Genomic DNA, 27,657 nt, shown 5'->3' with positions numbered 1-27,657 from the left:
CTCCCATCTCTGTTATGCCAGTGAGGTCCTCTCATCCCCTCGGTGGGTGATGTGACATGTAAATGGAAGCCAGTCAGTTGGTGCTGGTTACCTGGTTTTGTGTGACCTCTCTACTGTATGTGTGCAAGCATGAGACTCTATTCCCTATCTTTATATGCTGTGTCACTCACCTTGATAAAATGACCAACTCTTCCAGTCCAGGCCATGAATTCTAACACATGTATGTCCTGTGTGGCCATGACCACAATTCTGCCCATCACAGTAGCACATACTTAACTTGAAAGCCTTTGGCAGTGTAAGTCACCATCAATAAATAGTTCTGCAATAGCCTCCCAACAGAAGTGTGGGGGAAAAAAGCAATCCCATGCTGTTTGCACCTTTAGTAGTTGTGGATATTTTCCAGAAAAACATTGCTTGACAAGTCCTGTGTCTCAAGGTCCTGACTATGGTGTTATCTCAGTCCTTTTCACGCACATGTACCATCAACAAGGCAGGAACTGCAACCCTGTATATGTCCCTCTGTGCAGAAAACAACCATCCTTACTTACATTGCTACAGAAGCTTTTCAGGACCCAGGACACTGATTGTTGCTTTCAAGGCTTCATCATTTTTCCTTCTCCAGCACATCTGTGTTTGACAGATCAAATCTCTGCCCTACTAAAGCAACTACTTTTATAGACACTGCTCAGTATTCCTTTCTTTCTTTAGTGGGAGCACTGCCCACTGCATTTACTTGCTGCCAGTTTAGAGGGCTGTCATGTAGATTGTTCTGCATCGATGGCAACAGCAACTCCTTTCATATCAGAGTGGCAGACAGCAAAACTCTGATAATCTAGCTGTCCAACCAGTTGCCTGGGAGCTGCTGGAAAGAAACAGCTGGGTCAGCCAGCAAAGAGCCACCAAACTAGTGTTCCTCAAATTTTGCTTCCAAAGCTCCTTTGATGCCCCGATTACAAGGTTTCCACGCCCCTGGCATTGTTCTGGCCTGGCCACATCAGAGACATCTGACAGAAAGCTCATTTCCTACCTGATGAAACTCAGATGAGTTACCTTGAGTATATGTCACCTTAGCATTCAGGGCCCTCTTGGGAGAACCCAATGAGGCAGTGGTGAAAATTTGCTGCCCATTTGATGAGTCTGTAAGGTTTAGCCTAACATGTAAAGACTGCTTTCAGATCAGCTCAGTTGGATGCTGCTTATCTTCAGCCTTTTCCAGTTTGAAAGACTCTACTCCAGACAGCAAAGCTGTTTACTGCTACCTGAAGCAGAAGGAGATGAGAATACAAAACAAGCAGTGGGGTATCCATTGCCCCGTACATTCCCTAGAGTATGGGAGAGGAAATTTACTCCTGAAATTAATGAAAAGCCGAGGACATGTCTGGGACTTGAAAATTTATGCCAGACTTTTTGTGTTTTCTTTGTCTATTCCTGGACCAATGTGACTAACAAACATCTACCCCCAGTGTGCTGTGTTATCCCTGCAGTCACCATGAAATCCAGAAATGTACTGTGATATGAAAAGCATCTTTATGAAATAAAGGACAATCTAAGAATCTTTCAACCAGCTGCAGGGAAGAAGCTGTGAGAATTCACATACCTCTGCTCACCTCTGCTTCCAGAGAGGAAGAGGGCAGAAAGATTTTATTTCATCCACACTTTCAGAGAATAAATCCAAGCAAACAGGAGCTGCCCAGGGAGAACATCACACCACCCAGCTGATCATGAAGAAGCAGAACTGCAAGATCAGCTGAAAGAATGAGAGAAGGAGTGTCTTAGGGTGCTCTGGAAAATCATCCTAAGTCAGCCCTAGCTGTTGTTCTGCAAAGGCACCTTTTCTGTTGTCTAGTGATTCAAAAAGGATCAAATCAGAATCTCTGTACCATACCTGAAGCAATCATTCTTTCATCAAACAATGTGGGGGAAAGTTAAGCCTCAACTCCTTTAGTCACCATATATTTTTAATACTAACATAATTCAAATCCTAGATTACTGTCCTCTTAAATGCTTTGCAATGATTAATTGCTTAAGACACAGTAGTGTGTTCATGCTGCAAGGAAACTAGAGCAGTGTAAGATCCTCACCTATACTGGAAGTACAAAGCAAATAGATTGATTTTCCTTTTTACATTCCCTAACTACTGTGATGGAGCTCAAACTCCATCACCTCCACTGTGAGGTGGCTCATGGGGTGGGGTGGTAAATTAAATTAATAGATTAATACAAAATAATTTTTAAGCCTCAGGTCTGATTAACTTGGGAGTAAAGTGCCAGAAGGTATCATGGAGTTAAAGAACCTAATAAGGTTAGAAAAGAAGGCTTAGACATACAGCTAATCAGAACATTCGCTGCCCTATTAAATAGGATAAAAATTGAAAAGCAAATATTACATTTTCATGCTTGAGAACCACTGCTAACTGGTTTGAATTTTTGAATAAACTTCTCTAAGATTTTAATTTTCCCATCTATGGCCATGTCACATAGTGACTCAGTCATTCTTTGATCTTCTGGTGTATTCACGTCCTTTTCCTCTTCGTTTTTTCCCAACTCATGAGCTCAAAAATTTTAGCAAAAAATTCTTAGTATGGTCTTAAATTTTGTATCACCAAATTCTATTGCAAATAAATTTACTTCTGTGTACCAGGTCATGTAGTTCTTTATATATGACATTGTCATCCTCATCCCTTTTGACAGTATCTTTGAACTTGACAGTCAGTAGGTCACTCTGACTTTGGCACAGGGCAATTAATAAAGCACTAAACAACCTCCATTCTGAAATTATTCCTGAGATATCCTACTAGTGATCTCTTTTCAGACCAGCATCCTTGTCAGCAGAACCCATTCATCATGTAATTGTTACAGCGTATCTTCCTCTTCCTCAGCTTAATCCAAAAGGCACAGTCAAGACAGAGAATTGTATTGGTTCAGTGCAATGATTTTGGTGTTCCTGGTGCCTGAACACAGCTGCTATTGGGGTGGACATTATCCCCAGTCAGAGATGCACTCCTGCCTCATCCTTCCACTGCCAGCAATTCACTGCATAAATGTGGTTTATGAAGGCTTTGGGAGTGATCTGAGATTTTTACCTGAAGCACTTTGCCACAGCTTATATTAAAGAGCAAACATCTTATTAGAGGACTGGCTTATGCTTTTGCATAGTTCAAAGTCTGACTTTTTTAAGCAAATAATATTCTGAATCATCCCTCTGGTCTTAAGTTTATTTGTTTTCAGCCTGATTTCCAAAGGAAATGAGTCATAAGTACATATGTTTTCTGCTGTCTGCCTGTCAGTCCCCTCTCAGTAACTTTCAAAGCTGTTGGCCAGCTCGATTTGATAGGAAGAGAGATGTATCAATGATACTAAACTAATATGGTATAAATGGAAGATAGGGAAGAAGCAGGGACACTAGAGGCTCAACTGCATGACAGGGCGATGCTTTAACTGCCTCTATGTGGCCTGTCAAAGCTCAGGCAGGTGACAGCCTGGCACAGGCAGGGTTAGTTTGCTGTTGCTGACAAATCATTCTTCTCAGTAAGTTTGTTTAATGCATTTTTAAGGAAAATAAGGTTGAGAACTTTGTTTTATACCTCTCTTCAGTTAGAAAACAGTTTACTTTTGATTTGCCTCTTTGATTCTTTCAGTTCTTCTCTCCATCCCTCCCACAAAGGCATAAAGGTTTCTCTCTGTTTCAAAACATCATTAAAATGGAAAAGCTTTAGGCTACACTGGATCTGGATAAAACATATGAATGAGTAATTAATTTAATGAAGGAAATATTCCTCCTCATTTGACATCTCCATCTTGTCAGATGAATCATTTCAGCCAGGGAGAGTTCAGGGAAAATCCAAAATCATTTCAGTCCCAATCAATTTTCCATGGTAAGCCTGCTCTCAGCAGATTCTACAGTGGTCAGCTCTGTCCTGTGTCCTGGGAGGTGAACCGTGAGCCACCACAGGGCACAGCACACAGATGTTACCCAGCCACGTCATCGTGCCTTGTTCATGGTACAGCACAAAGTGCCTGCTTTCATCCCAAAGTGAGCATGCTGCAGTAAGCCAGGCTTGAGGCCATCATGGCATGCACAACTGTCTGAGACTTCATTGGAGAGCCTTCATGCTGTTCCAGCTGCATTTCACAGTACTGCTGTTCGTTGTCTGACCTACAATGAGCAAAGTATGCATTTCTCTTCAGCAGAGAAAGCAGCTTGAAATCCCTCATGTCCTCCAAAGTGCTTCCCTATTTACAGAAGGACCTCTTTGTCTCATATGGGTTTTGAAAAAATAACATAATTCCATTAAGACCTTAATTTCAGTGTTTAATATATTACAGTAAGAATTATAAATATTTGATAGCAGTTGTTGGAGTTGACTGCTGCTGAACACTAGACATTTACTAGATGGTTATCTGCTGCTGCTGATCTCTGGTAAAATTCTGTGTACTCCTCCCTTGTGAAAACAAGTCAAGAGACAAGATTCCTTCAGTGGATGTCTGTAGCAACAGGAACCCAGAGGAGGAAAGGGAACAGTGTAGAGAAGGTGCCACAGTGAGAAAGTAAAGCAACACAAGGTGAGCAAAAGCAAACAGCAACAAAGAGGCAGTGGAATAAATAGCAACTGGAACAGATCTCAAGGCCAAGCATGTCTAGTTGACTGGACTAGACTGGATTAGATGACCACTGACTCTAAAAGATAAAGACAGGTCAAAGATTACTAGATAGTCATAGAGGAGGAAACCTCCAGGGTGTTTAACCTGGTAGATCAACAATAACAGCCTTGGCAAAAAAAAGCCAGAAGGAACTTCCATCTCTTCTAATGTGGCTGCAGTAGGAGCTATTATAGAATAGAATTTATTTATAGAATTTATAGAATTCTATAATTTAGAGTTTATAGAATCAAAATGTTGTAGTAGTTAAAACCTGACTGGATCTCTTGCTGTATCCGTGCTTTGATGGACTTTGCTCTTACCTCTCCTGGCTGAGAAAAACAAAGGTGCAATATGAAGATCATCTCCATGTGAAGCTCTTTATTTTGGTAAAATAAAGATTTGCTGATACATAACTAGAGGCAGATTTTGATTCAGAAAGTTCTTGTTCACTAGAAATCTAGATTTTAACTACTGCTTTAATATTACCACTGCCAAGATTTTTCAGTAAGCCTCTGGTTTTGATTTGAAGGACTAGTAACTACAGGAAGTGGTAGGCCAAAATACTCTTACAAAACAGAAGCTATGGGGATCAGATGAAAAGTAGGCTGAAATTCCTTGCTTCTCAAAGCCTTGGCTCTTTGAAGGAAAACTGCAGTACTACATCCCTGAATTTGTGAAAAAAAGGAAGCAAAAAGCATCACGAACTTATCTTCAAGTAGCTTCAGAACCATCGTACAGAAATAATGAACACTTTTAAATAGGCTCTTCAAACCTACAGAAGTATGAGATAGTGGAATATAATCACATAACAAAGGTTAGCAGTCATGCCAGCTGTTCTTAAATGCTTACCTGTCCCCATGTCTGGCCAGGATGTTGCTCTGACATCCTCCAACAGGACCTTTTGAATTAGAACTAAATGGCAGCTCTCAAGGGCAACCCAGGATGTTCATGCTCTGAGTGTTCAGGACAATCAAGAATGGGACTGAAAGCTGTCAAGAGTCTTCTATCCATACCCATGAGTGGTACAAGTGTACTGATAAGACATATCTCAAGTAACATTTGCTTAACCTGTTCTTAAGTATTTGCAAAGCTATGAACCTTCACAATTTTCCCAAGCAGTCTCTTTCAAAGGTTTACTCTTTTCACTGCTATAGAGTTTTTCCTAGCTGAAATGCAAGCCCTCTTCTTACTTTCTCAGTACAAGGAGAACAGATAGTTTCCTGGTTATAACCTTCTTTGCATTTGAGTTGCTTCTTTTCTTTTTATGTGGATGAATAAGGTTAGCCTCTCTTCCCTCACTGTCTTGGTGAGGCCCTGTCCTCTCTGGACCACTTGTTATTGTCAGGGTCCTCCTGTGGATTTTCAGCAGAATTGCTTTCCAACTACCTGTTCCTCTGCTTGACTTACAGTTGGGTCTTTTCCTGCATATCTGTAGAACTTTTAACTTGCCACTGTCGAATTGCATCCTGTTTTTATCAGAACACCACCACCAATTTGTGGGGATCCTCTGGAATTCTGCCCCCTTCCTTCCAACAGATACTAGCTTCTCACATCTAGAAGTTATGGGCAAAATGACAAGACAGTCTACAGTCTGTCATTTAGGTCTGTATTGACAATACCAAATGCCATGGGGCCTAGGACGCATCAGTGCAAACTACTTAATGTTGCCTTTCGTTTTGTTAACAGAATGAAGTCTATTCATTTAGACTATGCTCCTTCAACTTGCTTAAGAAAATGTACTAAAATTTGTCATTAGACTAGTGTAAAAGCCAAGATATCTATTGTTTTTCCTTTATCTTCAAGATTGATCATCCTATCACAGACTGGAGTTTAACTGATCTGTTCTGACAGCTCACATTAGTCCTAGGGTAGGCTGCCAGCCACAAAAAGCCTAACACACAGACTCAGCAGCTCCTTTGAGAACTACTAAATACCTTTTAATGTGTACCATGGTGGAAGCACCAGCGTACTTCAGTCACTGCTACTGCCTCTCTCTCTCCTGGAAGAGCTAATTGGAATGATGAAGTTGGGATCTTTCTTCTTGATGGGTATGAAGGACTCAGGAGCAGCAGAGAACTGAAAGAGACCATGCTATGTATTGGAAGGAAAGCATTGCCAGGATGGCAGGAGGGGGAGGAACAGTTGGTATCTGTTCACAAATTGAGTCAGGCTGAGAAGAAGGGGAAGGCTGTTTGGAAGAGGTGGCTCACTTTGGCTCTACAAACATTTGTGGATCCACACTTCATTTAGCATTAATCCCTCCCTATGGAGAGAGGCAACCTGTCATACAGTTTGGATTTTAATTTTCCACCCATTTGCCTGCAAGCAGAAACATACGGGTATGTTTAGGCCTTTTTGGTACCTGGAGAGGAATAAATGAGAGCCACTGGCTGAAAAGTTGTACTGTCATTGTGATATTCCCTTTTCATCTCATTAAGGTTGTCTGGGAACTAGGAGTCAGCTGACCAGATTATTGTCAGACATTATCAAGCTGTCTATAATTAGCTTTTTATTGGTGAGAAGCCAGAAAATTCTCTTTGTTTGCAAGCTTGGACTATAGAGAAAGAAGAGAAATATTTAATGGAATAGATTGTTTGGAAACTGGATGTCCTAATTAGTGTCTCAGTCTAGTAGGGAAACTGCATGCAGCATTTCTCTGAAAAAAAATAGATATTTTAAGCATCCTCTTTTGAGGAATGCTGGTTTGCATTCTTGAAAGGCACAGCACACATGGAGCTCTGTGGAGATATGGATGCTTTTCTCAGTTCCTCTGCTGCAGGCTTCTTACATTCACACATTATATGGCTTCTTTTACTGCCAATCTATTGAAAATTTAACACAAGTTAAAACATAGGTTAAAGCTTGGGCTGTGCCTTCTACATGTAGCCCGTGCAGTTTACAAACTCAGGATCAATGAATCCAGAGAAATTTGAATAAGCATTCCAGTAGCCAGTTCTTTTTAGGCTGTACATTAAAATTATATTTAAGTCCAAGGTGACTTTAAATCTAAAATAACCCTTTACATTTTCAGCATCATCTTGTGAGTCACATGTTACCTGATTTATTTTAGAAATTAATTATATTCAAATTACTAACACATGACTGACATTTTCAGTCTCATATAGTAATGGTAGCCATTTTAATTCTTCCAGTGAACATTGTAAACTCCATGTGCTGTTCGTCAACACCATTTACACAGTCTGCAGCAAACAGAGATTAATGATACGTGCACTAGTGGCATGGTTAGAAGGCTGCTGTCTAATCCAAGACAAATATTTTTTCTTTCCACATCCCCTGTCGCCCTGCTGCCTCCTGTTTGATTTGGGTTTTGTTATTGTTATTATTGTTGTTATATTCCAATAATTTCCCAAATGCTTAAACTAGAACTTAGCACTACCATGTTTTCTCTTTCCTGAGGGAGAGCATCACCAAGCCTTCTGAAATACAGGACTCTCTTAGTCTGCCCTGTTATTTTGAGCCTTAAAGAGATGGGAGAACAAAGCCTGTTTAATGATATATGAAGGTCTTAATCAAATGTCTGAATAAAACCCTGAAGGAATTATATTAAAGTATCAATCATGTTTCCCAAAGTAGAACCCCAGAGCAAGAATAGGAACCATCTTCCTGCAATTAAATAGATTTTAAGTGAACTGCTGGCTGCTATACCTAAGGTGAGATCATATCCAAAAGCGAAGTATTTTGCAGAGTTTTTAATTGCGGTTATTTCTGGGAATGACACTGTCAATTTGTGAAATACAGGTTGAGTTTGTAGTGGCTGGAGTACCTAGCACTTGCTAAAGAGGAACAATCCACATATGTTATTAAACTCTAGTGGTGGAGTCAAGAATAAATACAGTAAAGAGGGAAGATCCACTTCAGGCTTAAGCAGTAATTAGTTTAGCTACTTCTCTCTGCATTGCAACTAAACAAATCAATACAGGATGTTTTTTTTCCTTCTAAGGGTTGAAAAGAAAGGTCATTTGGATTCAGACCTTTCTGCACAGGTATGTAAGAGTGGTTCAACCACATGATTTATCATTAACTTTTGTACAGGACACCTACTCCTTGCCCTGCTTGCAAAGGTAGCCTTTCAGCAGTGCTGGTTAGTGTCCCTTGGTGATATCCCAGCACAGGAAAAGGGGATTCAGAGCAGGGATGTGACTGTGGCTAAGTGGTGTGCTAGAGATGCTGCTGCCATACACAGCTAAGGAGATTGGTTTCTTCTGTCTGGATTGCACTGCTATAAATGCTCCTCTTGGTCTCCAGGCTGGATACACTGTGTGCTATGTCCTTAGCACAATGCCCCACACTCTTAACTTCACATCTCCACCCAGACTTTACCTCCCCAATAGACCTCAGTTCTCACTTATGCACTGCTTTCACCAGAAACCCCTTTCTGTGCCTCTGACCCCCCATCTTTCTGTCATAACTGAAGCAACGCCTCTTAGCTTGGTTTCCACTTTCTGCTCTTTATTCCTGTGACCAGTGAGCCAAAAACAGTATTTTAGCATCTCAGAGTTTTCAGATCACAATATTTTTCTGGATCAGATTGTGCCCAGGGTGGACTGAATATTCAAAGGATTTGGGTACCAGATTCTAAAGCATATCTCTACAGTATTTGAGTACCATACTGGTTTTATTTTCAGAAGGTTACCAGTTGGCCAGCTCAAGATTACCTTGGGGATAACAGAAGGCACTTGCTTGACACAAAGGATATCTGCCAGATTTCTGTTTGCAAAGCCAAATGATGAGGGAATGAGATGCATTCAAAGAGGAAGTCACCAGAAATCTTTAACAAGGGGAAAATAAGCCATGTTTCCCTAGCCTGTTTTTCAAAAATACCTGAACAGTCTTGTCCGACATTTTCCAAAAGCAGATATCAAAGGTGGATATCACACATGGAATATTTTAGGTCATAAACTTAAAGGACCAGCTTATAAGCAGCTGACTCTCTCTTTCAGTGAAAGGCACAAGAAAATCCTAAAAATAGGCAATGCAACCAGCTTACCTCAGTGAAAGCAAACAAAACAGGAGTTTGTGAAACATGAGTTTGCAACCCAAGATTTTCCTGTAAGGTGAAGGCATTTTCATCTCAGTGTGCTGAGCCCAAGGAACATGCCACAGGGTAGGGATGCTTGCACAGCCCTAATGCTGCTTGCACAGCAATTCAGCCCACTCTCTTAAGTCTTCTGTAACATGGATAGGCCTTGAGCTTTACCTACAGTGGGAATTTAGCCACCGGCATAAAATGTGTCTGGACAATTGCTCTGGAATGAAGATTTGCCCTTTGGTGAAAATTCCCAGCTAAGCAAGTCTCTTGAAGTTGTTGTTCAAAATCTCCATGTTAAAGCCTGGACATGCTACTCCCAGACTTAGTTTTTAGCTCAGCCAAAATTAGAAGCCAAAAGTTAGGGCCAAACTGAGTTTCTTGCATAACCTGCAGAGGTATTCTCACAGAAAAGGTTTCTGTAGTAAGACGCTGACAGCACTATCAGTTGAACTTCATTTTGAGTGTTCAGAGAGTAGCTATAGAAGCAAGGAAAGCTGAAAAAATAAGTTTGTTTTTTTTTTTTTTAATTTTTTTTAGTAAGAGATTCCAGATGACACTTTATACAAGCTAATAAAGAGAAGATGAAGGACTTGATCAGAGTCTCAAAGTACCAACACAATAAGGATACGCAGGCTTTTCAGGGTAACGTGTGGCTAGCAAATTGAAGCTAAACAAAAATCAGTATGGAAATGTAGTGATGTTTCCTAAACATTAAAGTTATTAGCCTTTGAAATAAAAAAGCTGTCATGGATTCCTTCTCACTGGTACCTGTCAAGCCTAGATGCATCCTGAAAGATACTCTGAAATTCAAAATTATTTCAAGGTGGAATAAAGTAGAATCCAAACCCTTGAATTGCCAGGATTTTAGTTACAACTTCCCATCATTGCTCACCACAGCTGCTGGTAAATGTTAAAGGTGTAGATGTATTTTGGCTCTACAGGTGCTTTAATCTTTGGTTTTGCTCAACCTTGTGCTGAACAGGGCTATACAAACTAGCTCACTTATCTACTGGTACCAGATCTGTACTGCACCTCTAAAATGGAGCTGGCTGCCATAGATTTGAATCCACTAATTAAAATGTACAAATCTAGGTTTAACATTACTCTTGTGAAGAAAAACAGGCACATTTTCTATTTCCTTGCTTAAACATCAGCAGTCAGTTGGGAAGTGTGATGGACAGGGCCCCTCCTCTGGAGCTAATAGCATTAACCTTCTGCCTGTTCCCAAGGCACATTACACCCAGTAGTTTCAAGATGGCTTTTATTTGATTTGATTTTATTTTACAGCAGATGGGGATTCTTCATCACTATGTGACATACATAGGCTTAAAAGTTAAGAATTATAGCTTAAGCTGACACAATGAATCAGCTGCCAAATTGAGACCGATAACCAAATATGATGGATAACTGTCACATGCTGCTGGAAGCAGGGTAAGCAACCTTTCTGAGTGGGGGAGATGTAATCCCCAGGTGCTGTATTACAATGACAAGACCTGCTGGGAATGGGCAACTATAGTTTGCCTCTGCAAGTAAAGAGCACCCTTCAATCACCAGAGAGTTACTAGAGCTGGTGCTGTGTAGGATCAAGCCCATTCAGTTTCAAGAAAGCAGGAGGATGATCTGGATAAACCTCTAGATTTGGTCTCTCTGAGTGAGCTCTGTTCCTCAGAGGGATTCACCAAGGGCCTAAAATGAAATTAGAAGGAGTGTGATAAGGTGTTTGATATGGTAAAGAAACACTCCCAGCCAGAGTTACACATCTGTTTAGGAAAACAACACATTTTCAAAACAATTCTCCCCTGACTGAATTAGGTAAGAAGTTCAAAGATTCCATATCTTCTCCATTTCTGAAAGCTGAATTACTAACAGCCTCAGTATTTTTGTCGGACCACAGTAGATGAAGATCATTTCAGGCCGCCAAGAACTGGAAGCATGCATGTCTAAATATTTATAAGGGAGGTACTCCCTTCAGGTTCATTTCCAATAGCCGCTTCCAACAGTGGCTCTCCAAGTGGCCAGCTCTTCCAGCAGAACTGTTTCCTGCACATCCATCTGCTCTATTTGTTCAGATAAACACACGTCTCTCATGCTGGCCATGTGGTGCTGACTTCTCCCCGCCACGTGCACAGTTAGCGGGGATGCCCTGCAGAAGCTTTACTGTGAGTATGAGTCACAGAAAGAATCCAGCTGGATATTTGGAAACCCATTTGGGTTTATGAAATAGCAGGATGTGGGAAAGTTTTTCTTCTCTTTTCAATGAATATGTGAAGCAAGTACAGTATGGAATTACGGAGTTAATATACATTAATAGACCACCTGTCATTTTTCCCAGAGTAATTTCTGTGACTCTCACTGGAAATACCAAGTAGCAAATGAACAGAGAAACTGAAATCCACCCCCTAGTAGCTCTGAAAGGCAGAACGTGAAAAGCTGGCTCAGATTGGCAGTGTGCAGAAAGCTACTGCCACTGCTGTACATGTTACTGGTCAGCAGATAAACAAAGCAATCCTGTTTCTGGGGCAGTGAAGCCAGCAGTAAATTTACACAGTCATCTTTTCAATAGCTTTAAAAAATAAAGAAAAACAAGGCACAGTCATTTCAAGCTCCATTAGAAACAGAGTGAGAAAAATCAATGTGTGACAAATAGGAAGGGACAAACTCTGGATAAGGAAATGCCATTAAAGTTTTAGAAATATATGTGGTTTTTAACTGGAAATCAAATAACAAATCAGAACCTTTCAAAATACCTATGCACATAATGGCAGGAGGTGTTAGAATATATACTGCCATTCTATTATTAAAGCAAATAGGACAAAGCTCTTTTAGTAATGGCTCTGTCACTTAATGTACCTGCAATGGGACAAGTTCTGCAGTCCCTGTTAAATCCGTGTTAAATCTGCTTCTACCACCAGAGCACTGATGTCTCTAGCATCAGTGCTCTGGTGGTAGAAGCCTGTGTATGATTGTTCCCAGTAAGCTGTTTAAGTTTTGAAGGTGTATTTGCATTAGAAATGTACTTTGTCCACATTAAGTGATCATAGATTTGGACTAATTTAGCTTGGAAGAATCTCAGGAGGTCATCTAGCCAGCCTCCTTCTCATGAAGTAAAGTGTCATACAGAAAGGATTGTAGGGCTTACTCTTGGGGTATGGGAAAAGGGGATGAAGAAGTGCATCACATTTCTGACCCAGTACCGTATCCTCTCAGCTGCAGTTACCATGCAAGAAATTAAATCTGGCTGTTCATTGGTGACACCTGACCTGTGATGACTTGGATTTCCAGGAGCACTGAGTCTCCTCCTTGCCAGAGACACACTGAGTAACACCACCTGCAATGGGAAATTTCTCCCCATGCCCTGGCACTTGACTGCCAGCCTCTGAACTGATCCTTGCAGTGGCATTCTGCCTTCCTTCCCCAAATTGTGTCATTCTCCAAGTAGCCTTGGATTGCTGCACTAGATGGGCTTGTGTTGCAGCACAACTTTATTTCCCTGGAACTGTGACTGCATCATGTCCTATTTTTGTCAGTGTTCCCCAAGCCATTCATAATGCTCAGGTCACCTGTATGAGATTTAGCCCACTGGAGTGGGCACTACAGAAAGCCATGAACATGGCTGTAAAGCGTGGCTCAGGGATCTTCCCCTTTATATCATTTCTAGTTGTGGGAAACTCACAATGGGCACTTTCTTCAGCTCCTAGACATTTATGCAACAATTGTCCTTCAGCACACAGAACTCTCAACATATTGTTTATTTACTGTTTGCCTTTTCCTTTAGGAAGTCAGCAGAACTCACCTCTGAGAATGAACTTGTGTTGCAGTGCTTAGCAGAGAGCAGGCAGCATAGCACATTTGTTCCCTGTACTACAACTCCAGGTGTCTCTGGTTTGCTGACAGCACATTCCAGCAGGGCAGAACCCCTTGTCGTTTCCTATAGCAAAACTCTGTACAGGATCTCCTGGATAAAAGACAATTACATATTATTTTTATACCTAAGAGCCTTGGATTAAGCCAAATACGAAATCTGATCCAATTTATCCCCCTTTCTCTTTGTCGGATAATTGTTAGTCCAACTTTTTGTACTTTTCAGAGCTCAGTCCGGGAAGCGATTTCACAACAAATAAAGCCAGCCACTGCCACAAGACTGTGTGGCATTCCAGAGCTGTGGAGGGGTGTTTATATTTTCCCTCTCTCCCCCAGTGTTTCATGTGCCTATGTGTCTCCCGGGAGTAAACACAATCCCTTTGCTTTGCAATGCCAAAAATAGAAGCATTGGTATTTAAATTACGAACAATCGGGTTTGGCAAACAATCCCTTTCTGAATCACGGGGCTGAGTCATTTCCCTCACCTAAGCTGCTCTCCCGTGCATATTGCAAGAGCAGAGGAAACTCCAGCACTAATGTTTTCCTGTCTGTCATCCTCCCCATGCCCTGCAGCCTGCCTGCTCCAGGCGGAGCTGGTGAATTACGAGCGGGTCAAGGAATACTGCCTCAAAGTGCTGCAGAAGGAAGGCGAGAACTTCAAGGCACTCTATCGATCGGGAGTGGCATTTTACCACCTGGGTGACTTCAACAAGGCCCTCTACTACCTGAAAGAAGCAAGATCCCGCCAGCCGACAGGTATGGGGAAGGGAGCAGGGATGTGGCTTTGCCCTGAGTGCTTTTGTATTTCTTTCCATGAGATGTATCTGTCCCTGACTTGATTGCATTGATTTCCACAGGGAAGAGCATGCATGACTCACTGTATGTCTTTGCCTGTACTCCCCTTCAAGCACTCGTGGGCAGTGCAGCAAGGTCACAGTGCCCAAAGATTAACTGCTGCCAAGGCTGCAGCATGACCTGGAAGAAGACAGTATTGCTGGAATGCTGAGAGTGTGGAGGGGATCCTGCCTCTCTTTTCCACACTAACTTATTTTTGAAGAAGAAAGCAGGGCAGGGAAAGAGTGTACCCCAACCATTACATTTTCTGACTTTTTGAGAAAAAGCTTTTTCCTCTTAGCAATGCCAGGAGACTGTCATCCTTAGTAGCCTTCTGCCATCTCAGTAAAGGGTTAGTATTCTGCTTTGATCAAGGAGACAGACATTTACCCACAAAGCTTCATCAGGATGCTTCAGCTTCTCCCATGAAATCAGCCAATTCCTTGTTAAGTGTCTGTCATCCATCTGTTAAAACCATACAGTTCATTTGGGGACAGCAATGAAATTATGTATCCAAACAACTGAGCCTTGCCAGCGCAACCATTTCCATGCTAACCTGACCAGCCTCAGAACATGGGTGAAAGGCCAGAGGGTGAGGCAGAGATGATGCTTTTATTTTTCAGAAATAATAGGGAGATAAAACAACACTGTGGTTTTAAATATAAAGGAATTTTGTAGAACTCAAAATTAAAGAATTTCAAGAAATTAAAATGGAAGTCATGTGCAAAGAAAATCCTACAGAGAAGCTCTTCATATGAATCTGAGACGAGTGAAAACTGGGTGGGAAAGAGGGGCAAGCCTGGGTCCTGGTGGAGCATGGTGGACCTGATATTCATTGAACTAGAGGAGGGAAGGGAGGCTGTTAGACTGGCTGTGCTTGATGTCTTACAGGCATTGGCCCTGCAGGGCTCCTGCAGTGGCTGTGCCCTGGAGGACCATCAGGGAGGGTGTGCTTGGGAATGTGCTGGGATTTCCTTCCTCTTCCACCTCCCCTAAGGGTGCTTGGTCCCATCTGCTGTGCTTGGCCATGGGCTCTGGGCAGTCTGACAGCACAGCTGTGCACCCCACACTCCCTGAGCAAATGTGTTTCAAAGCTCAGTTTAGCCTATTTTAGTTTACAGTGTGCCCTTCTGCTTTCAGCCCTTGCCAGAACCAGGAAATGGAGAAGCATATGCAAGAGAAAAGTAGTCAGTGGAAAATAAGTTATCCTAACCTTGAAGTTTTGACGAGATTTAGATGTGAAAAATTTCTTTTAGCTGAACAGCTTAGCTTCCATTTCTTAAATATGTTTCTGTGCTCCCTTACCAACCCTCTCCTTGTGATACTATTTATTTGGTATTCCTCATTGCTTCTTGAAATAAATACTAATTTATTCAACAGCAACAATTTCAAATACTACTTGCTACAAAAAAATACCAAAAAATGTCCCTAAAGGCCCTTAATGTATACAAAACCCAGTTCTGGCCTTCAGCTCTGCATCAGACTCTTTCCTGTTATTTGTAGACCATTCAAGGCTGTTGTTCCACTGTTTTATTTATGATTATGGAAAACTTGAAGGGCATTCAGGGGGAAAGAATTGAATATGTACAGTAAGAAAGGATGTGGCTGTTAAAATGCAGTAATAGGAATTAGGTAGCACTATCAAGAATTATTATGTGACCTGGAATAAGTCAGTGTCTCCACTTGAAATGTCTCCATCTGCAAAGTGTGATTGTTTTCCTTTATCTGAGGTTTCACCAGGCTCACTGGTTATTATTGCAGTCATGTTCTGTGTGTTCTTTTTTTTTTCTAATAAGGAATGTTTTTGGCACAAATCACTGGCAGTTATTCTCTTTGATGGGAGAGCTTTTGAATGGTAAAGAGAAATTAGTTAGCAAAGGGGTTTAGTTTTCTAAAGGGCTGTCAGCACAGCAGATCCCTTACGGCTATTCACTATCTGCCCAGGGTGAAGGAAGGTTGGATTTGGCCTGATTTCTTGTGCCACTTCCAAACAAAAATCACAAAAGCAGATTGAAATAACACGAGATAGTTGTATAACCCTCCTACTAAGGAAGAGGGAAGTTGCTGTTAAGTCATGTAGAGCATGCATAGACCCTCCATGAGCTCTGTGTCCAGAGGCTGGGGCAGCACATGCAGCCAAACATGCACCTTGCTGCAAGCCTTGTTCAGCCCTCTCCCAGTGGGGCTGCATTGTCAGGGCAGGGACTGACTGGGATTGAGACCAGACCATCAGGTGGGAATGGCCTGGTATTGTCAAACAGTGGTCCCTGCTGTCCCTGTGCTGGGAGCCCATGTTCAGATATCCTGCGGGCAGCCCGGACCAGATGTTTTTTGTGCTGTGCACTCAGGCACTGCCTTCCTGCACCCCTGCGACTCAGAAATCCTGGGAACAAAACCCAGACCATGGTGTCTGCACAGCAGATAAGCAACTGGGCTCTGAAGCTGTAGGGGAAGCAGAAATGACCTTTAAAATAGCATTAGGCCACTCTGCGGAGAGACACAGGCACAGTCCTAAGAGCCAGGAAACACATTCCTGTTGGAGCTCTAGCAGTACCTCTTTGCATGGGTGTGACCCCTTATCTGAATTGTTCTTACCTATTTCCACATCAGCCAATGGGGATCACTTTTTCTGCACTGAGAGATCAGTGGATCTGTTTTCTCATTAACATTTCCACATAACTTTGAAATACTTCTGCAGGTAGAGCTAGTATGATGCAATAGTATTTGGTAGAAAAACTTGACAAAGACAGGGCTCCACTCCTGTAAACAGAGTGCTGTTCTCATTATTCTTCCTTGGTAAAATAATGGCCCTCACAAAGGAAGTAAAACATGCCAAAACCAGCCTGAGAGATCTATAAATAGCTTGCAATGGGAGTGTCTCCCACCCTCTGTCAGGCTACAAATTATTTTGCCCATGGCTTCTCAGGCATGTTGAAATCTCCCAGGTGAGTGAAGCTGTGCCATCAGCAGTCACTATGTTACCTGAAAGCCAAAGGAGGCTGGCAGCTTTTCCCAATTATGAGCCCACCTCTGCCCTCAGTGAGATGCTCAGTCCCTGCGGGCCCAGGCAGGTGGGATCTCCTGACATGCCCACAGTTATCCATTCTCACCTGCACCAGGCAGGCATTCCAAGCGTGTAACTCGGTGGTAGGGATGTGTACCCAGAGCACAGCCCATCAGAGCCTAGAAGAGCACAGAGCAGAGGTCACAGTAAGATGCAGGCAGCATGGCAGGATCCTGCTCAGGCTGTGTGTCCTGCCCTGCACTCATTTCATTTTAAGTCAGCCAACTGCACTCATTTCATTTTAAGCCTAAAATTCAGGACTACCACCTCAACTGAATTTCTTCGTTCCAGGAGGCCGCACAGCTGAAATAGTTCTGTTTTTTAAAGAGCTGCTTTAAAATTTGCTGGGCTGGTAAGAAGTGCTAATGCATAAACAGCTGGTGCATCTTGTTGACAGAAGCAACAGCAGAATTCTTAACTCATTTAAAATGTCCCAAATGGGTCCAGGAGCTTAGTCATCAAATCCCACCCTCTGGAGTGCCTAGGATGATGTAGTTGAATCTGCAGAAGACTCAGCAGGGAGACCCACCTCACCAGAGACAACTTGAGAAGTCACAACAGCATGGCCATGGCCCACAGATGCCCCATGGCATGTTTGTGGATAGCTCTGTGTGGCAGGAAATTGATCTGTCTGGCACTGATTCAGCACTGGCAGAGGGCACAACAGAGATGTCCTCATCTTTAAAGGAAGCTTCGCACCCACAACTGCTTTGGGGGGTGCAATACCCACCCTCACTAGTGCTGGACATGTTCCCAGTAATTTGTTCATCACTTTGAAAGCTGAAGCACTTCTCATTTCCCTAGCTGGTGTGGAACACATTGCAGTTTGAATGAGGAGGAGACGAGATTGTCCTCTGATTGGACTGCATTGCACTTCTGATTGGTGTCTCAGGATCTAATAACTTCAGGGACCAATGTGACTCTGGCTGGCTGTCAGAGCAAGGCTGTGAGCAAAGAACCATTTTTTAATACAGAAGTGAAAGTTGCTGTGGTTTTACTTGCTTGCTTCTGGTACTACATGGCTTTTGCCATTTTGTGGGTGCCATGAGTGTGTGAAGTTTTCCTCATGATAGAAATCAGCGTAAAGAGCTTAAAGAGTTAAAGAGAGGATTGACCATGACTGCAGAATCATTAGCTCTGTCTGGAGACATGTACTCATTTAGATCAACCCGTGATTCAGGGTGAATCAGGTTCCCCTAGGGCTCAGACCAGGAGATAAAGCCAAACTCACATAGTCTGTGAGGTGTGTTGATGCTCTGAAATTCTGGAAGGAACAACAAGGCTCAGCTTATCACCTTCACACTGCTGGGATATCACAGCTTTCTACTAGGATGGATCAGTTGTTCTGTACCTCTAGGAACTTCATAAGACAAGATAGACAAGGCAGTATGCAGCATATTGCATATGACAAAATTGCAGAAAGAGTGTCATGGTGGAAGGACATCCAAGCAGAAGATTTAAGGGAAGAAGACAAGACAATGTGAAGGATGCTCTTCCCAATTCTATTCATCATGGAAAAATGTGAAAAGAGTGGAATAGGCTGTAAACAGAGTGGGAGAGTGAAAAGGCAGAGCATAACTGTACACAAAATGCCTTTAGGGGCTTGCATGCAGGTACTGCAGGAAGAGAAGCCACTAGACGTGTGTCATTCCACAAATACAGGCAAGGATGACCTGGAAAGTTTCAACTGTGCCGACCTGCCTAATCAGATAGAAAGTAAAAACTAGCTGAGGCAATACTGTGAGCAATAGGGATGGTGAGTGCAATCAGACCACGCTCTCCAAAACCAAAGGTTCTGAGTTTGGTTCAGTGCCCTTTCCAACTGGTGTTGTTCCAGCACACAGCGCTGGAGCCGTGCTGCTCCCCTGTGATGTCCCAGGGATGAGGGTGCATTCTGTCTGTCTGCCACAGGGAGCTGTGTAACCACCATACCTCTGTGTGTTCTTTCCCTGCAGATACCAATGTCATACGATACATCCAGCTGACAGAGATGAAGCTCAGCAGATGTTCCCAGAGAGAGAAGGAAACCTTGTGAAAATGAAGCCACTTCAGCTGAAGTGCCCAAGGGGGAACATTTCCTTCCTAGAAGCTCATTTGGTGGATTTTCCCATTTGCTCTGCCTCATCCTCATCTCCTCATCCATCCACTCTCCCTTGCTCTTCATTGAATACCAGTTTTGAAATGAAAGAGACTTGGACGCTGGATATGGCTGCTTGCCAACCATGGTAATACCCCTTCCCCATGGCAAAAGAGCACAACAACTACAGCCAGCCTTGTTCCCAGACAGTGTCACACACCTGGAGTAGGCAATGCTGGGGGACCTGCCTGGTCCTAAACTGACTGCCTATTACTTATTAGGGAAGCAACCCCCAGAACAACGACTTCCTGACCAGGCAAGTTGGAGACAGAGGGTTTCTGCTCTGAGTGATCACTGGAGCTTGGAAGAGCTAAGAAACCAAGAGAGCCACTGGTCATTCCACAGGGAACAGCAAATGCCTTTTTACCATCAGTTCCCTCTGCCTGCTTCTCCAGTGTGTGTTATTGGTCTCCAGTGAGAGCTCACATGCTCCCAGTCTAATGTCAGTGAAAACTGTTTCTAAACATCCTCTTTATGAAAGCACAGAGCACCCTATGAACCCCCTGCAGAGCTGTCCCAGTGCCAGAGGAGAAGGCTGTGGGCCACCACAGAGCGCTGAATGGACTATGAAAGCATGGTGTACAGTGTGAGGGAAAAACTGTGAAATAATTCATTAAAGGCAAATAAAAAATATTCATAGGCAACAAGTCTGGGCACTGCTTTTCAAAGGAGCCTCTTCGGTTCCCCATGTCCAGACAGGAAACATTATCTAGGGAGGGGTCAGCATGGGGTGGGGAACAAGGGACGTCTCCATTCTTACCTTGGCTCTACCAATGCCTTGCTGTGTGATCTTGGGCAAGTCACTTTTAGCCTCTTGGTGCCTCGGTTTCCCTATCTGTACACTAGGGATAATAATACTTCCCTACCTCGCAGGGGTGTTGTGAGGATGTTATCAGTTAATGTTTGTAAGTAACAGTACAGTGATGTACAGTGCTAAGTATTATTAGTACATTGGATTGAGGTCTTGATTCTCCCACCTTGTGTTGGTTGTTCCTGTGTCCTGTTTTTTTTCTTTTGTAGGAGAATGTGGTGCTGACAACAGGGCAGGACCAACAGCTTTGGAGCCTATTTGGCAGTCCAGAGGGCCTGTTTAGACCTTCTCCAGCAGTTTGATTTTCTCTGAAAGCTCTGTCTCCTTGGCTCAAAGGCCCTTTTCTGAAACTGCCAATAATGGGATCAGTAAGTGCCACAAACATATTCTCAGTGTGACTTGCCCCAGCAGTGGCCCACAGGGACATGTTCCCAGTTGCAGGATGTACATGAGTGGTTTCATCCCCTGGTGGTCAGTGTCAAGTAAGTGTAGCCAGAGTTATTTCACTTGGCCCTCAGCTGAAACACAGAAACTGAAACAGAGCTAAACAAAGTTCGGCCAAGTGCCGTGTGCTTTGATTCCAGCAGACTTGGTATCTGCAGACAGTTGGCTATAGCATCTCACATTCCAGCTGTGGTATCTGGCCACATTTTTCTCCAGCCAAAATTCAAAAGAGTTGTTAGAGAAACATCAAGAGAAAAGGCGAATTGAATATAAGCCAACAGTGTGCCCTAGCAGCCAGGACAGCCAACTATGCTTGGGTGCCTGTAAGATGTACCTAGTACTGCATTAGTAAGATTCTGGTTCTCAGGCACACACAGTCCTCTATCTCCTAAATATATCACAGCACACAAAAAAATTCAAATAGAGGTCACTCTCCCCTACTTCATATTGCTGATGACAGTTCATCCTGCAGCTGCATGTGTCTCTTCACTAGGAGTGAAATGAGGATTCATCCTGCAGGCAATGCAGAAGAGGACACCACCTACGCAAACAGTCTCTGCCCCAGGAAAGCTCATGCAAGCAGAGACAGGCTTGTTACTCATGACCTTAATGTAAGAGAAAGGGCATTCTCCAGCCACTGGAGATGGAGGGCCATGACTGTCATTTTGTCTGGGAACAATTTTAGCCCTCACAATGGCTTCATTGACGTACTGTCACTGCATCAGGGCCATGTATATAGTAATATAAAAAGGGCACAGCAGGCTCCAGTCTCCTCAGTTTTAAGCATCTTTACCTCCAGGAGCACTGCAAAGGGTAGAGGAAAGAGGGAAGTTTTTGAATGTGCATAAGAAAAATATTTCAGAGAGCCTTCAGGTGCTATACAAAACCCTATTTTCTTTCAGAAGACTGTTGTCCTTACATACACTGACAGCCAGGGCACCTGTAAACAGTGACACTCACACCAGAGGCTGGAAAAACTAAGTCACCAAAGAGGGAACAGAGTCGGGGACTGTTTCATGCAGTGATACTGAGTTTGAGAGAATTATGGACACACCTTTTCCAGTGAGTGCTCCATAGCAGCCAGATGTGGAGGTGTGGGCAGAGGACACCCAATTCCACCCAAGTTACACAGACCTTGTTGTAGGGAGTTGGAAACACACTGTTGGAGGTAGCCATGACCACTACAAGTTGATGGTATGTTGCTGCAGAGCAGTCAAATAGCAATGGGAAGATACACATCCTGGAACCCCGAAAAAGTAAACAAAGCTTTAGCTCAGCCAGGTGGTGAATCTGTATGTCAACGTGCAGTACACAGGGGAATGAACACAGGCCCCTACCTATACCCAGCAGGGCCAAAATGTCCTCAGTGCAATGAGAAGTGAGCCCATTCATCCATCTCATGGTAAAACAGCAGGAACAAAATGGCAGGTGCCAGGCAGAGCAGTAGGACAGCAAGCAGGAACTGAGGGTGAAAGGACAGGGATGAGATGATTACGGGATGCAAAATATGAGCCAAACCCAGGTTCATGGGCAGAATGACAATTGAACTAGAAAAAAACTGACCAAAGGCTTAGACACACTATTTGCAGTTCATAACAGCACCCAGTTTTGGCAGGATGCACAGCAGGGAAAAAAGACAGCAAGATTAGATGTGATTTTTCCACTTGGAGGGGGCAAAAGAGGGGGAGGCTTCCTTCCTGCTGCACAATCATTTTTGAAAGTGCAAGGAGAGGACAAACAGATGCTGGCTGTGGAAGTTTTCCAAATATGTGCTAGCAGTTGCTGTTGGTAAAGGTAGCTTGAACAGGGTGGAGAAATCTTTGTTTAAACTAGGAAGCGGATATGACTAGTTTCTGGAATGGATGGGAAACAAAGATCTGGATATTCTTGCTTACTAGTGAAATCCAGGAGCCTCTAAGATGAAAAGGAGGGTTTTGAGTGCAGAGCAACCCCTTTAGCTATGCATCTCCATTTAGCTTCCCCAGAATTCCTCTGCAAGCCTCATCTGTGTAAATGTTATCCCTAAAATACACTGAGTAGGCCCAGGAGTGGCTGTGTTCTCATGCCTCACATCACATCTCCAGAGGGTTTATCTGCACTGTTTTCATTATGCTCAGTCCCATGATGATACCCTTTTGATTTGCTTTTTTCCTAGGAGCAGGAGAAGGGAAAGGGGAGGGTATACACTGGGTGAAGGTGAAATCAAACTAAATTCACACAGGTCCTGCTGGCTATCCATCTTCTATGGTTGTTTATTCACCTTTCCTCCTGCACCCTGAATGACAAGGATGCTCTTCCCAAGTTTCTATGGTGAAATTTCTTATCTGCACAGTATTTTAAAGGCTTGGGCAGGAGTTAATTAAATAAGGAGAAGAGGGGTGAGGTAACGTGCCCCCCAGGTGGGATGCTTGGGAGGGTGCAGTAAATGATCACGTTTCTTAATACTGTCCACATATTTTCATAACCAATTACTAAGATCACTGCAGCTGGTAAGAAGTGGATTCCAGAGATTGTTCTTGAGGAGTTCCCAGGTTACTAACGTGCTGCAGGTGTACCACTCTCCCCCTGCCAGCAACAGCTTCATGCTGCCTCAGTGAAAGTGATGAAAAGACAAGGCACTGTCCTGGCTCCTCCCACAGATGCAACTCAAGGAAGGTAAATTCATACATTTATGATAAGAACATAAGAAGAAACCCGTGGCAGTATGTAACTTTGAGGCAGTTAGCAGCTTGTGAGATGGAAGGGCATATAAGCAGTCCCACAGATGTAGGGAAGGGAAAACCTTCCCTCTCCTTTGCTTCCCAGAGACAGGTGCTCCCCCTGTCACAGCACAGGCCAGCTCAAACTGTTCAGCCCAGAGAACTGTGCCTACAGAAACTCTTTCCAGTGGCAATTGTGGTTGAAATCAGGAAATAAATAGACTGTGTAGTGCCCAGGAAATTAGCTTCTTACTCTACCTTCATGCTCACTCGTTGTCCTTTGGAAAGCACCTGTTGTGACATGACAGACAAGGGGGCATATATGACAATATTCAACCATGGCTATGGTGAATGAGGCTGCTCTCCAAGACAGGCTTCACAGGCCCTACCACAGCCTCCTTTTTTCCTTTACTGCCAGCCAAGTCTTATACACAGCAGCAGCTCTGCAAAACCTACTTCCACAGCTTTTCCTTCCACAGGGCTCCCCTTCACCACATTTTGCCTGGAGGGAACATGAGCCTGTGCCAGCTGGTAGCTACCTCTGGCAGCTCCCCATCACTGGTTAGGAAATAATTTGTAATGCAGCCAGGTGGAATTGGCAAGGGCATCAGGGAATAAGAAGAGGAATTTGGCTGGGGCTTTGGGGCCAACACAGATTCTCACACAAGTACTGCCACCAGATCTTCAGTGATTCCATGTGCCCAGGTGCAGAATGCCTGGGATCACTATATCCATCCACAAGGCACTCAGAGAGCTCCCTGTTGTGCTCCAGAGCCTACAGAGGAGATGGCAGATGAGCTCAGAGGAAGGGTGAATCACCCATATACTCTCTGCATTGTACTATTTTCTCCTCAGAGCTGAGCTAACAGAAGCATATGAGCATATATTCTCCTGTCTATTGTCAGAGCTTTAAATCAAAACTGTGATTAATCTGAAACTGTACATTTTTGGTATTAGACCCAGTTTACCTCACTACTGCAAAGACTTGATATTAACTTTGTGTAATATTGACATCTAAAATGCAAAATATGAGCACTGAAGATGACAGAACAGCTTTCTATAAAGAATTCTGCCAAGAAAAAAATAATTTCAAAACAAAAGGAAAAATACCTGGTTACTAATAACAGAAGTGATATTTAATATTAAATCATCTCAACCAGTGATTTTTTTTCCAACATTTATGGAGGCACTCTTCAGTCTCTGCATAAGTGAATGTGCATGTGGGTGGGTGCACAAGGGTGTCATGGGGTGCAGCCCTAGGGGGAGAAATGTACAAGGCAAAGCTGAACCTGACCACATCCTGCTGCCCAGTCCATCCCACAGCAAGACCTGCTCTACTTCAACCAGTTCTGACATGTTCTTCCCAACTACTTAACTCTCTTAAAATGAGAGCAGGGCAAATGCTTGGTTGCCAATTATTGCTGTTACCAGTTACCAGTTCTGCAGGCTTTTCTCTGGCCATGAATCTGCTGTGAACATAGCGGCTTACACATGCTCTCCATGGAGAGAGAGGAAGGAGAAGGTATTCCAAGGGAAGCAAGAGCTTCATAGAATATGAAAGCCAGCCTGAGTGAAAACTCTCCTGACAAATCAATAAAAGCACATCCAATTTGGGGTCTGGGATCCTGTTTGAGCAAGAAAGCAGAATGAGAGTATCTCAAAGGACAGTTTAGGTGGGAAAAGGAACACAGGAGAAAGAGACATAGGTACCCATACCTGAAAGTCTGAAGGACTTGGCAGAAGCTCTGACTCCAGGGCAGAAGAGGGCGTTTTAGAACGGGAGACATGAGGAGTGAAATAAAAGAGGAAATAGAAAAACAGAATGTGGTAGAAAAATTAAAAGATAGAGTTGACCCCAGTAGGATTTGGGCATCTAGGTAACCAGACCCTACCATAGCTCTGACTCTGGAGGCAGAAGAAGGAAGAGTGAGGACAGTATCACCCTGAGGACTCAAGGAGGAGACCTTGGGACTGGCTGTCTGCTGGATCTTTAAATCCTGATCCCTTTCTTTTGCCTTTGTGTTGCTTTCAATGTCGTGAACCAAGAGACAGCCCAAATGCCTTATGCTGATGTACTTCTTAACACATGACAGCAGCATCAGGGCTGGGGGAACAGGGATACAGGGCCATCATTTTAAGACCTATATTAGCTGGAAATAGTAAGCCATGTTCATTATGTTTTTGGGGACAGAGTTATTCTGAACCCTGAAACAAAGCAAATGACAGCTTTTTTCCAAGACTGATATTTTCCTGATAACTTCAATTTTGAGCCCTTATACCAAAGTTGTCCATAAAAGCAGGCTGCTGTTCCAGTTTGGTAGGGGGAGCTATTGCTGTCAATGCTTCTGCTTCAGCAGCGGCGCAAACTCAGATGTAGTTGCACCTGGTTCTTCCTGCACCAGCATCTTTGACTCATGTTCTAAATGTTGCTTAGCATGTGATACTAAATTTAAAGTGTGTTTTAATGGCCACAAGAAAAAAGTACATATTCAGATAATCCAGGATGAAACAGATGGACCGGTGGGGAATTTACAGTTGGGAACAAAGGATTTCCATTTAACAAACAATGGATGGTTGGCAGCCAGTCTAGCTGTCAGTGTTATTTTGTAATGGCAGCCCAAAGAAAGCAGCTTAGCATGGCCTGTAACAGCCTCAGAGGAAAGCCAAGGATGGACCATGTTTTTTGGCTCCCTGAAAAGAGCAGGTGATAGAGCTACAGCCTCTGTAGGCTTCCTCCACTTCACACAGCAGCAGTACAGGGTTGCAGCAGAACTTTTGGCAGCAGATAAACCCCAAGCTGTTTCATATTACCTCCCACAAACTTCTGGTTATAGAAATGGCCACATACTAATGGCATATTCCTCACTCAGAGGTGGTCTCCTGCATTTTGTTGGGGCTGAATTAGATCCAAACTAACAGTTGCTGAATTCAGTAGGTTGTCTTTGAGGCTCAGCTGCCTCTTGGCAGGATCTGAGCATTGACTCAGGGAGAGCATATGAGCCCAAGGACACAAGCCAAGATGCCAGCCCTTTCATGGGGTCCTTTGGATGACCTCTAGCTGAGCAAGATATGGGGGATGAGCCTGGGTGCTCACAAAAACAATGTGCTTGGCCTCAGCTGATCAGAACAGATGTGTGACCCTTTTGTGGTCCAGAGGCCAGGCCCTCACATCAGCTCCCCAAGCTGCAGGGCGGTGTCACAAAGCCAGGGCTGACAGCTGACTGGCACATTCCCACTGCTAACAAACCTAACGGGCTTTGACTATCCCAGTCTTTGGTGCTTGGTCTACACTGTCACCCTGAGGTGTCTCTTTCAAAAAGCCCTTTAAAACTTCAGTATTAATGACTCTAAACATCAGCAAATAAACTGTAAAAGTCCATGAGGTTTTTTTGGAGCTCAGAATGGCTCAGGTTATCACTTGTTAATGTTTATGGCAGGCAATCCTGCCTGCTGTTGTTTCACACAGGCCTGGGCTTCCATATAAACATAGAAAAATAGTTACTTTGTCAGTGGCCCAGCAAAATAGAAGAGCTGAGCAAGAGAAAACCTTGCCTTGAGCATCACCAAACCTGCATGTCACAGCAACACAAACTCAAGTTATCAACTCAGCCTGGCAAGCTCAAGTTGCTGTTCAACAGGCTGTCAGTCTGGGAGATTTGATTGATGTCTGGAAAATTATTTCCATGTGACAGAAGACCAAAAGCTGTACACAGGAATAGAGTCTGAATCTGCAGTTTACAGGTAACTGCACAGCTTGACTCTCAGATGAGGGGTTGGGAATACAACACTCTCAGTTTGGAAAATCCTGAAACTTACAGTATACACAGTGTGCTGGTTTTAGCTGGCGTAAAGTTAATTTTCTTCATAGTGGCTGGTATGGGGATGTGTTTTGGATTTGTGCTGAACATAGGGTTGATGATATAGAGTTGTTTTTGTTATTGCTGAGTAGGGCTTACACAGAGCCAAGACCTTTTCTGCTTTTTATATAGCCACACTGGTGAGGAAGTTGGGGGTGCATGGGAGGTTGGGAGGGGACACAGCCAAGGGCAGGTGACCCCAGCTGACCAAAGGGACATTCCAAACCATGTGACATCATGCTCGGTGTATAAAGTTGGGA

At 43.4% G+C, this 27,657-nt stretch overlaps 1 protein-coding gene across 1 annotated transcript in view; it reads left to right on the top strand.

Moving 5' to 3' along the window:
• The window catches only part of TTC9 (tetratricopeptide repeat domain 9), a 28,579-nt gene extending 8,017 nt beyond the window's left edge, over window positions 1–20,562 (top strand). Inside the window, exons 2-3 of the mRNA XM_054635139.2 lie at window positions 14,125–14,307; window positions 19,405–20,562. Of these exons, the coding sequence (XP_054491114.1) occupies window positions 14,125–14,307; window positions 19,405–19,484 (263 nt within the window). The 3' untranslated portion in view covers window positions 19,485–20,562. The remainder of the gene's footprint in view (window positions 1–14,124; window positions 14,308–19,404) is intronic.
• Window positions 20,563–27,657: the final 7,095 nt, after the last annotated feature.

This window comes from Agelaius phoeniceus, chromosome 6 (genome assembly GCF_051311805.1).
Source record: "Agelaius phoeniceus isolate bAgePho1 chromosome 6, bAgePho1.hap1, whole genome shotgun sequence".
Classification (NCBI taxonomy): Eukaryota; Metazoa; Chordata; class Aves; order Passeriformes; family Icteridae; genus Agelaius; species Agelaius phoeniceus.
The sequence above is the reverse complement of the archived record's forward strand: the minus strand, read 5'-3'. Positions and strand labels throughout refer to the sequence as shown.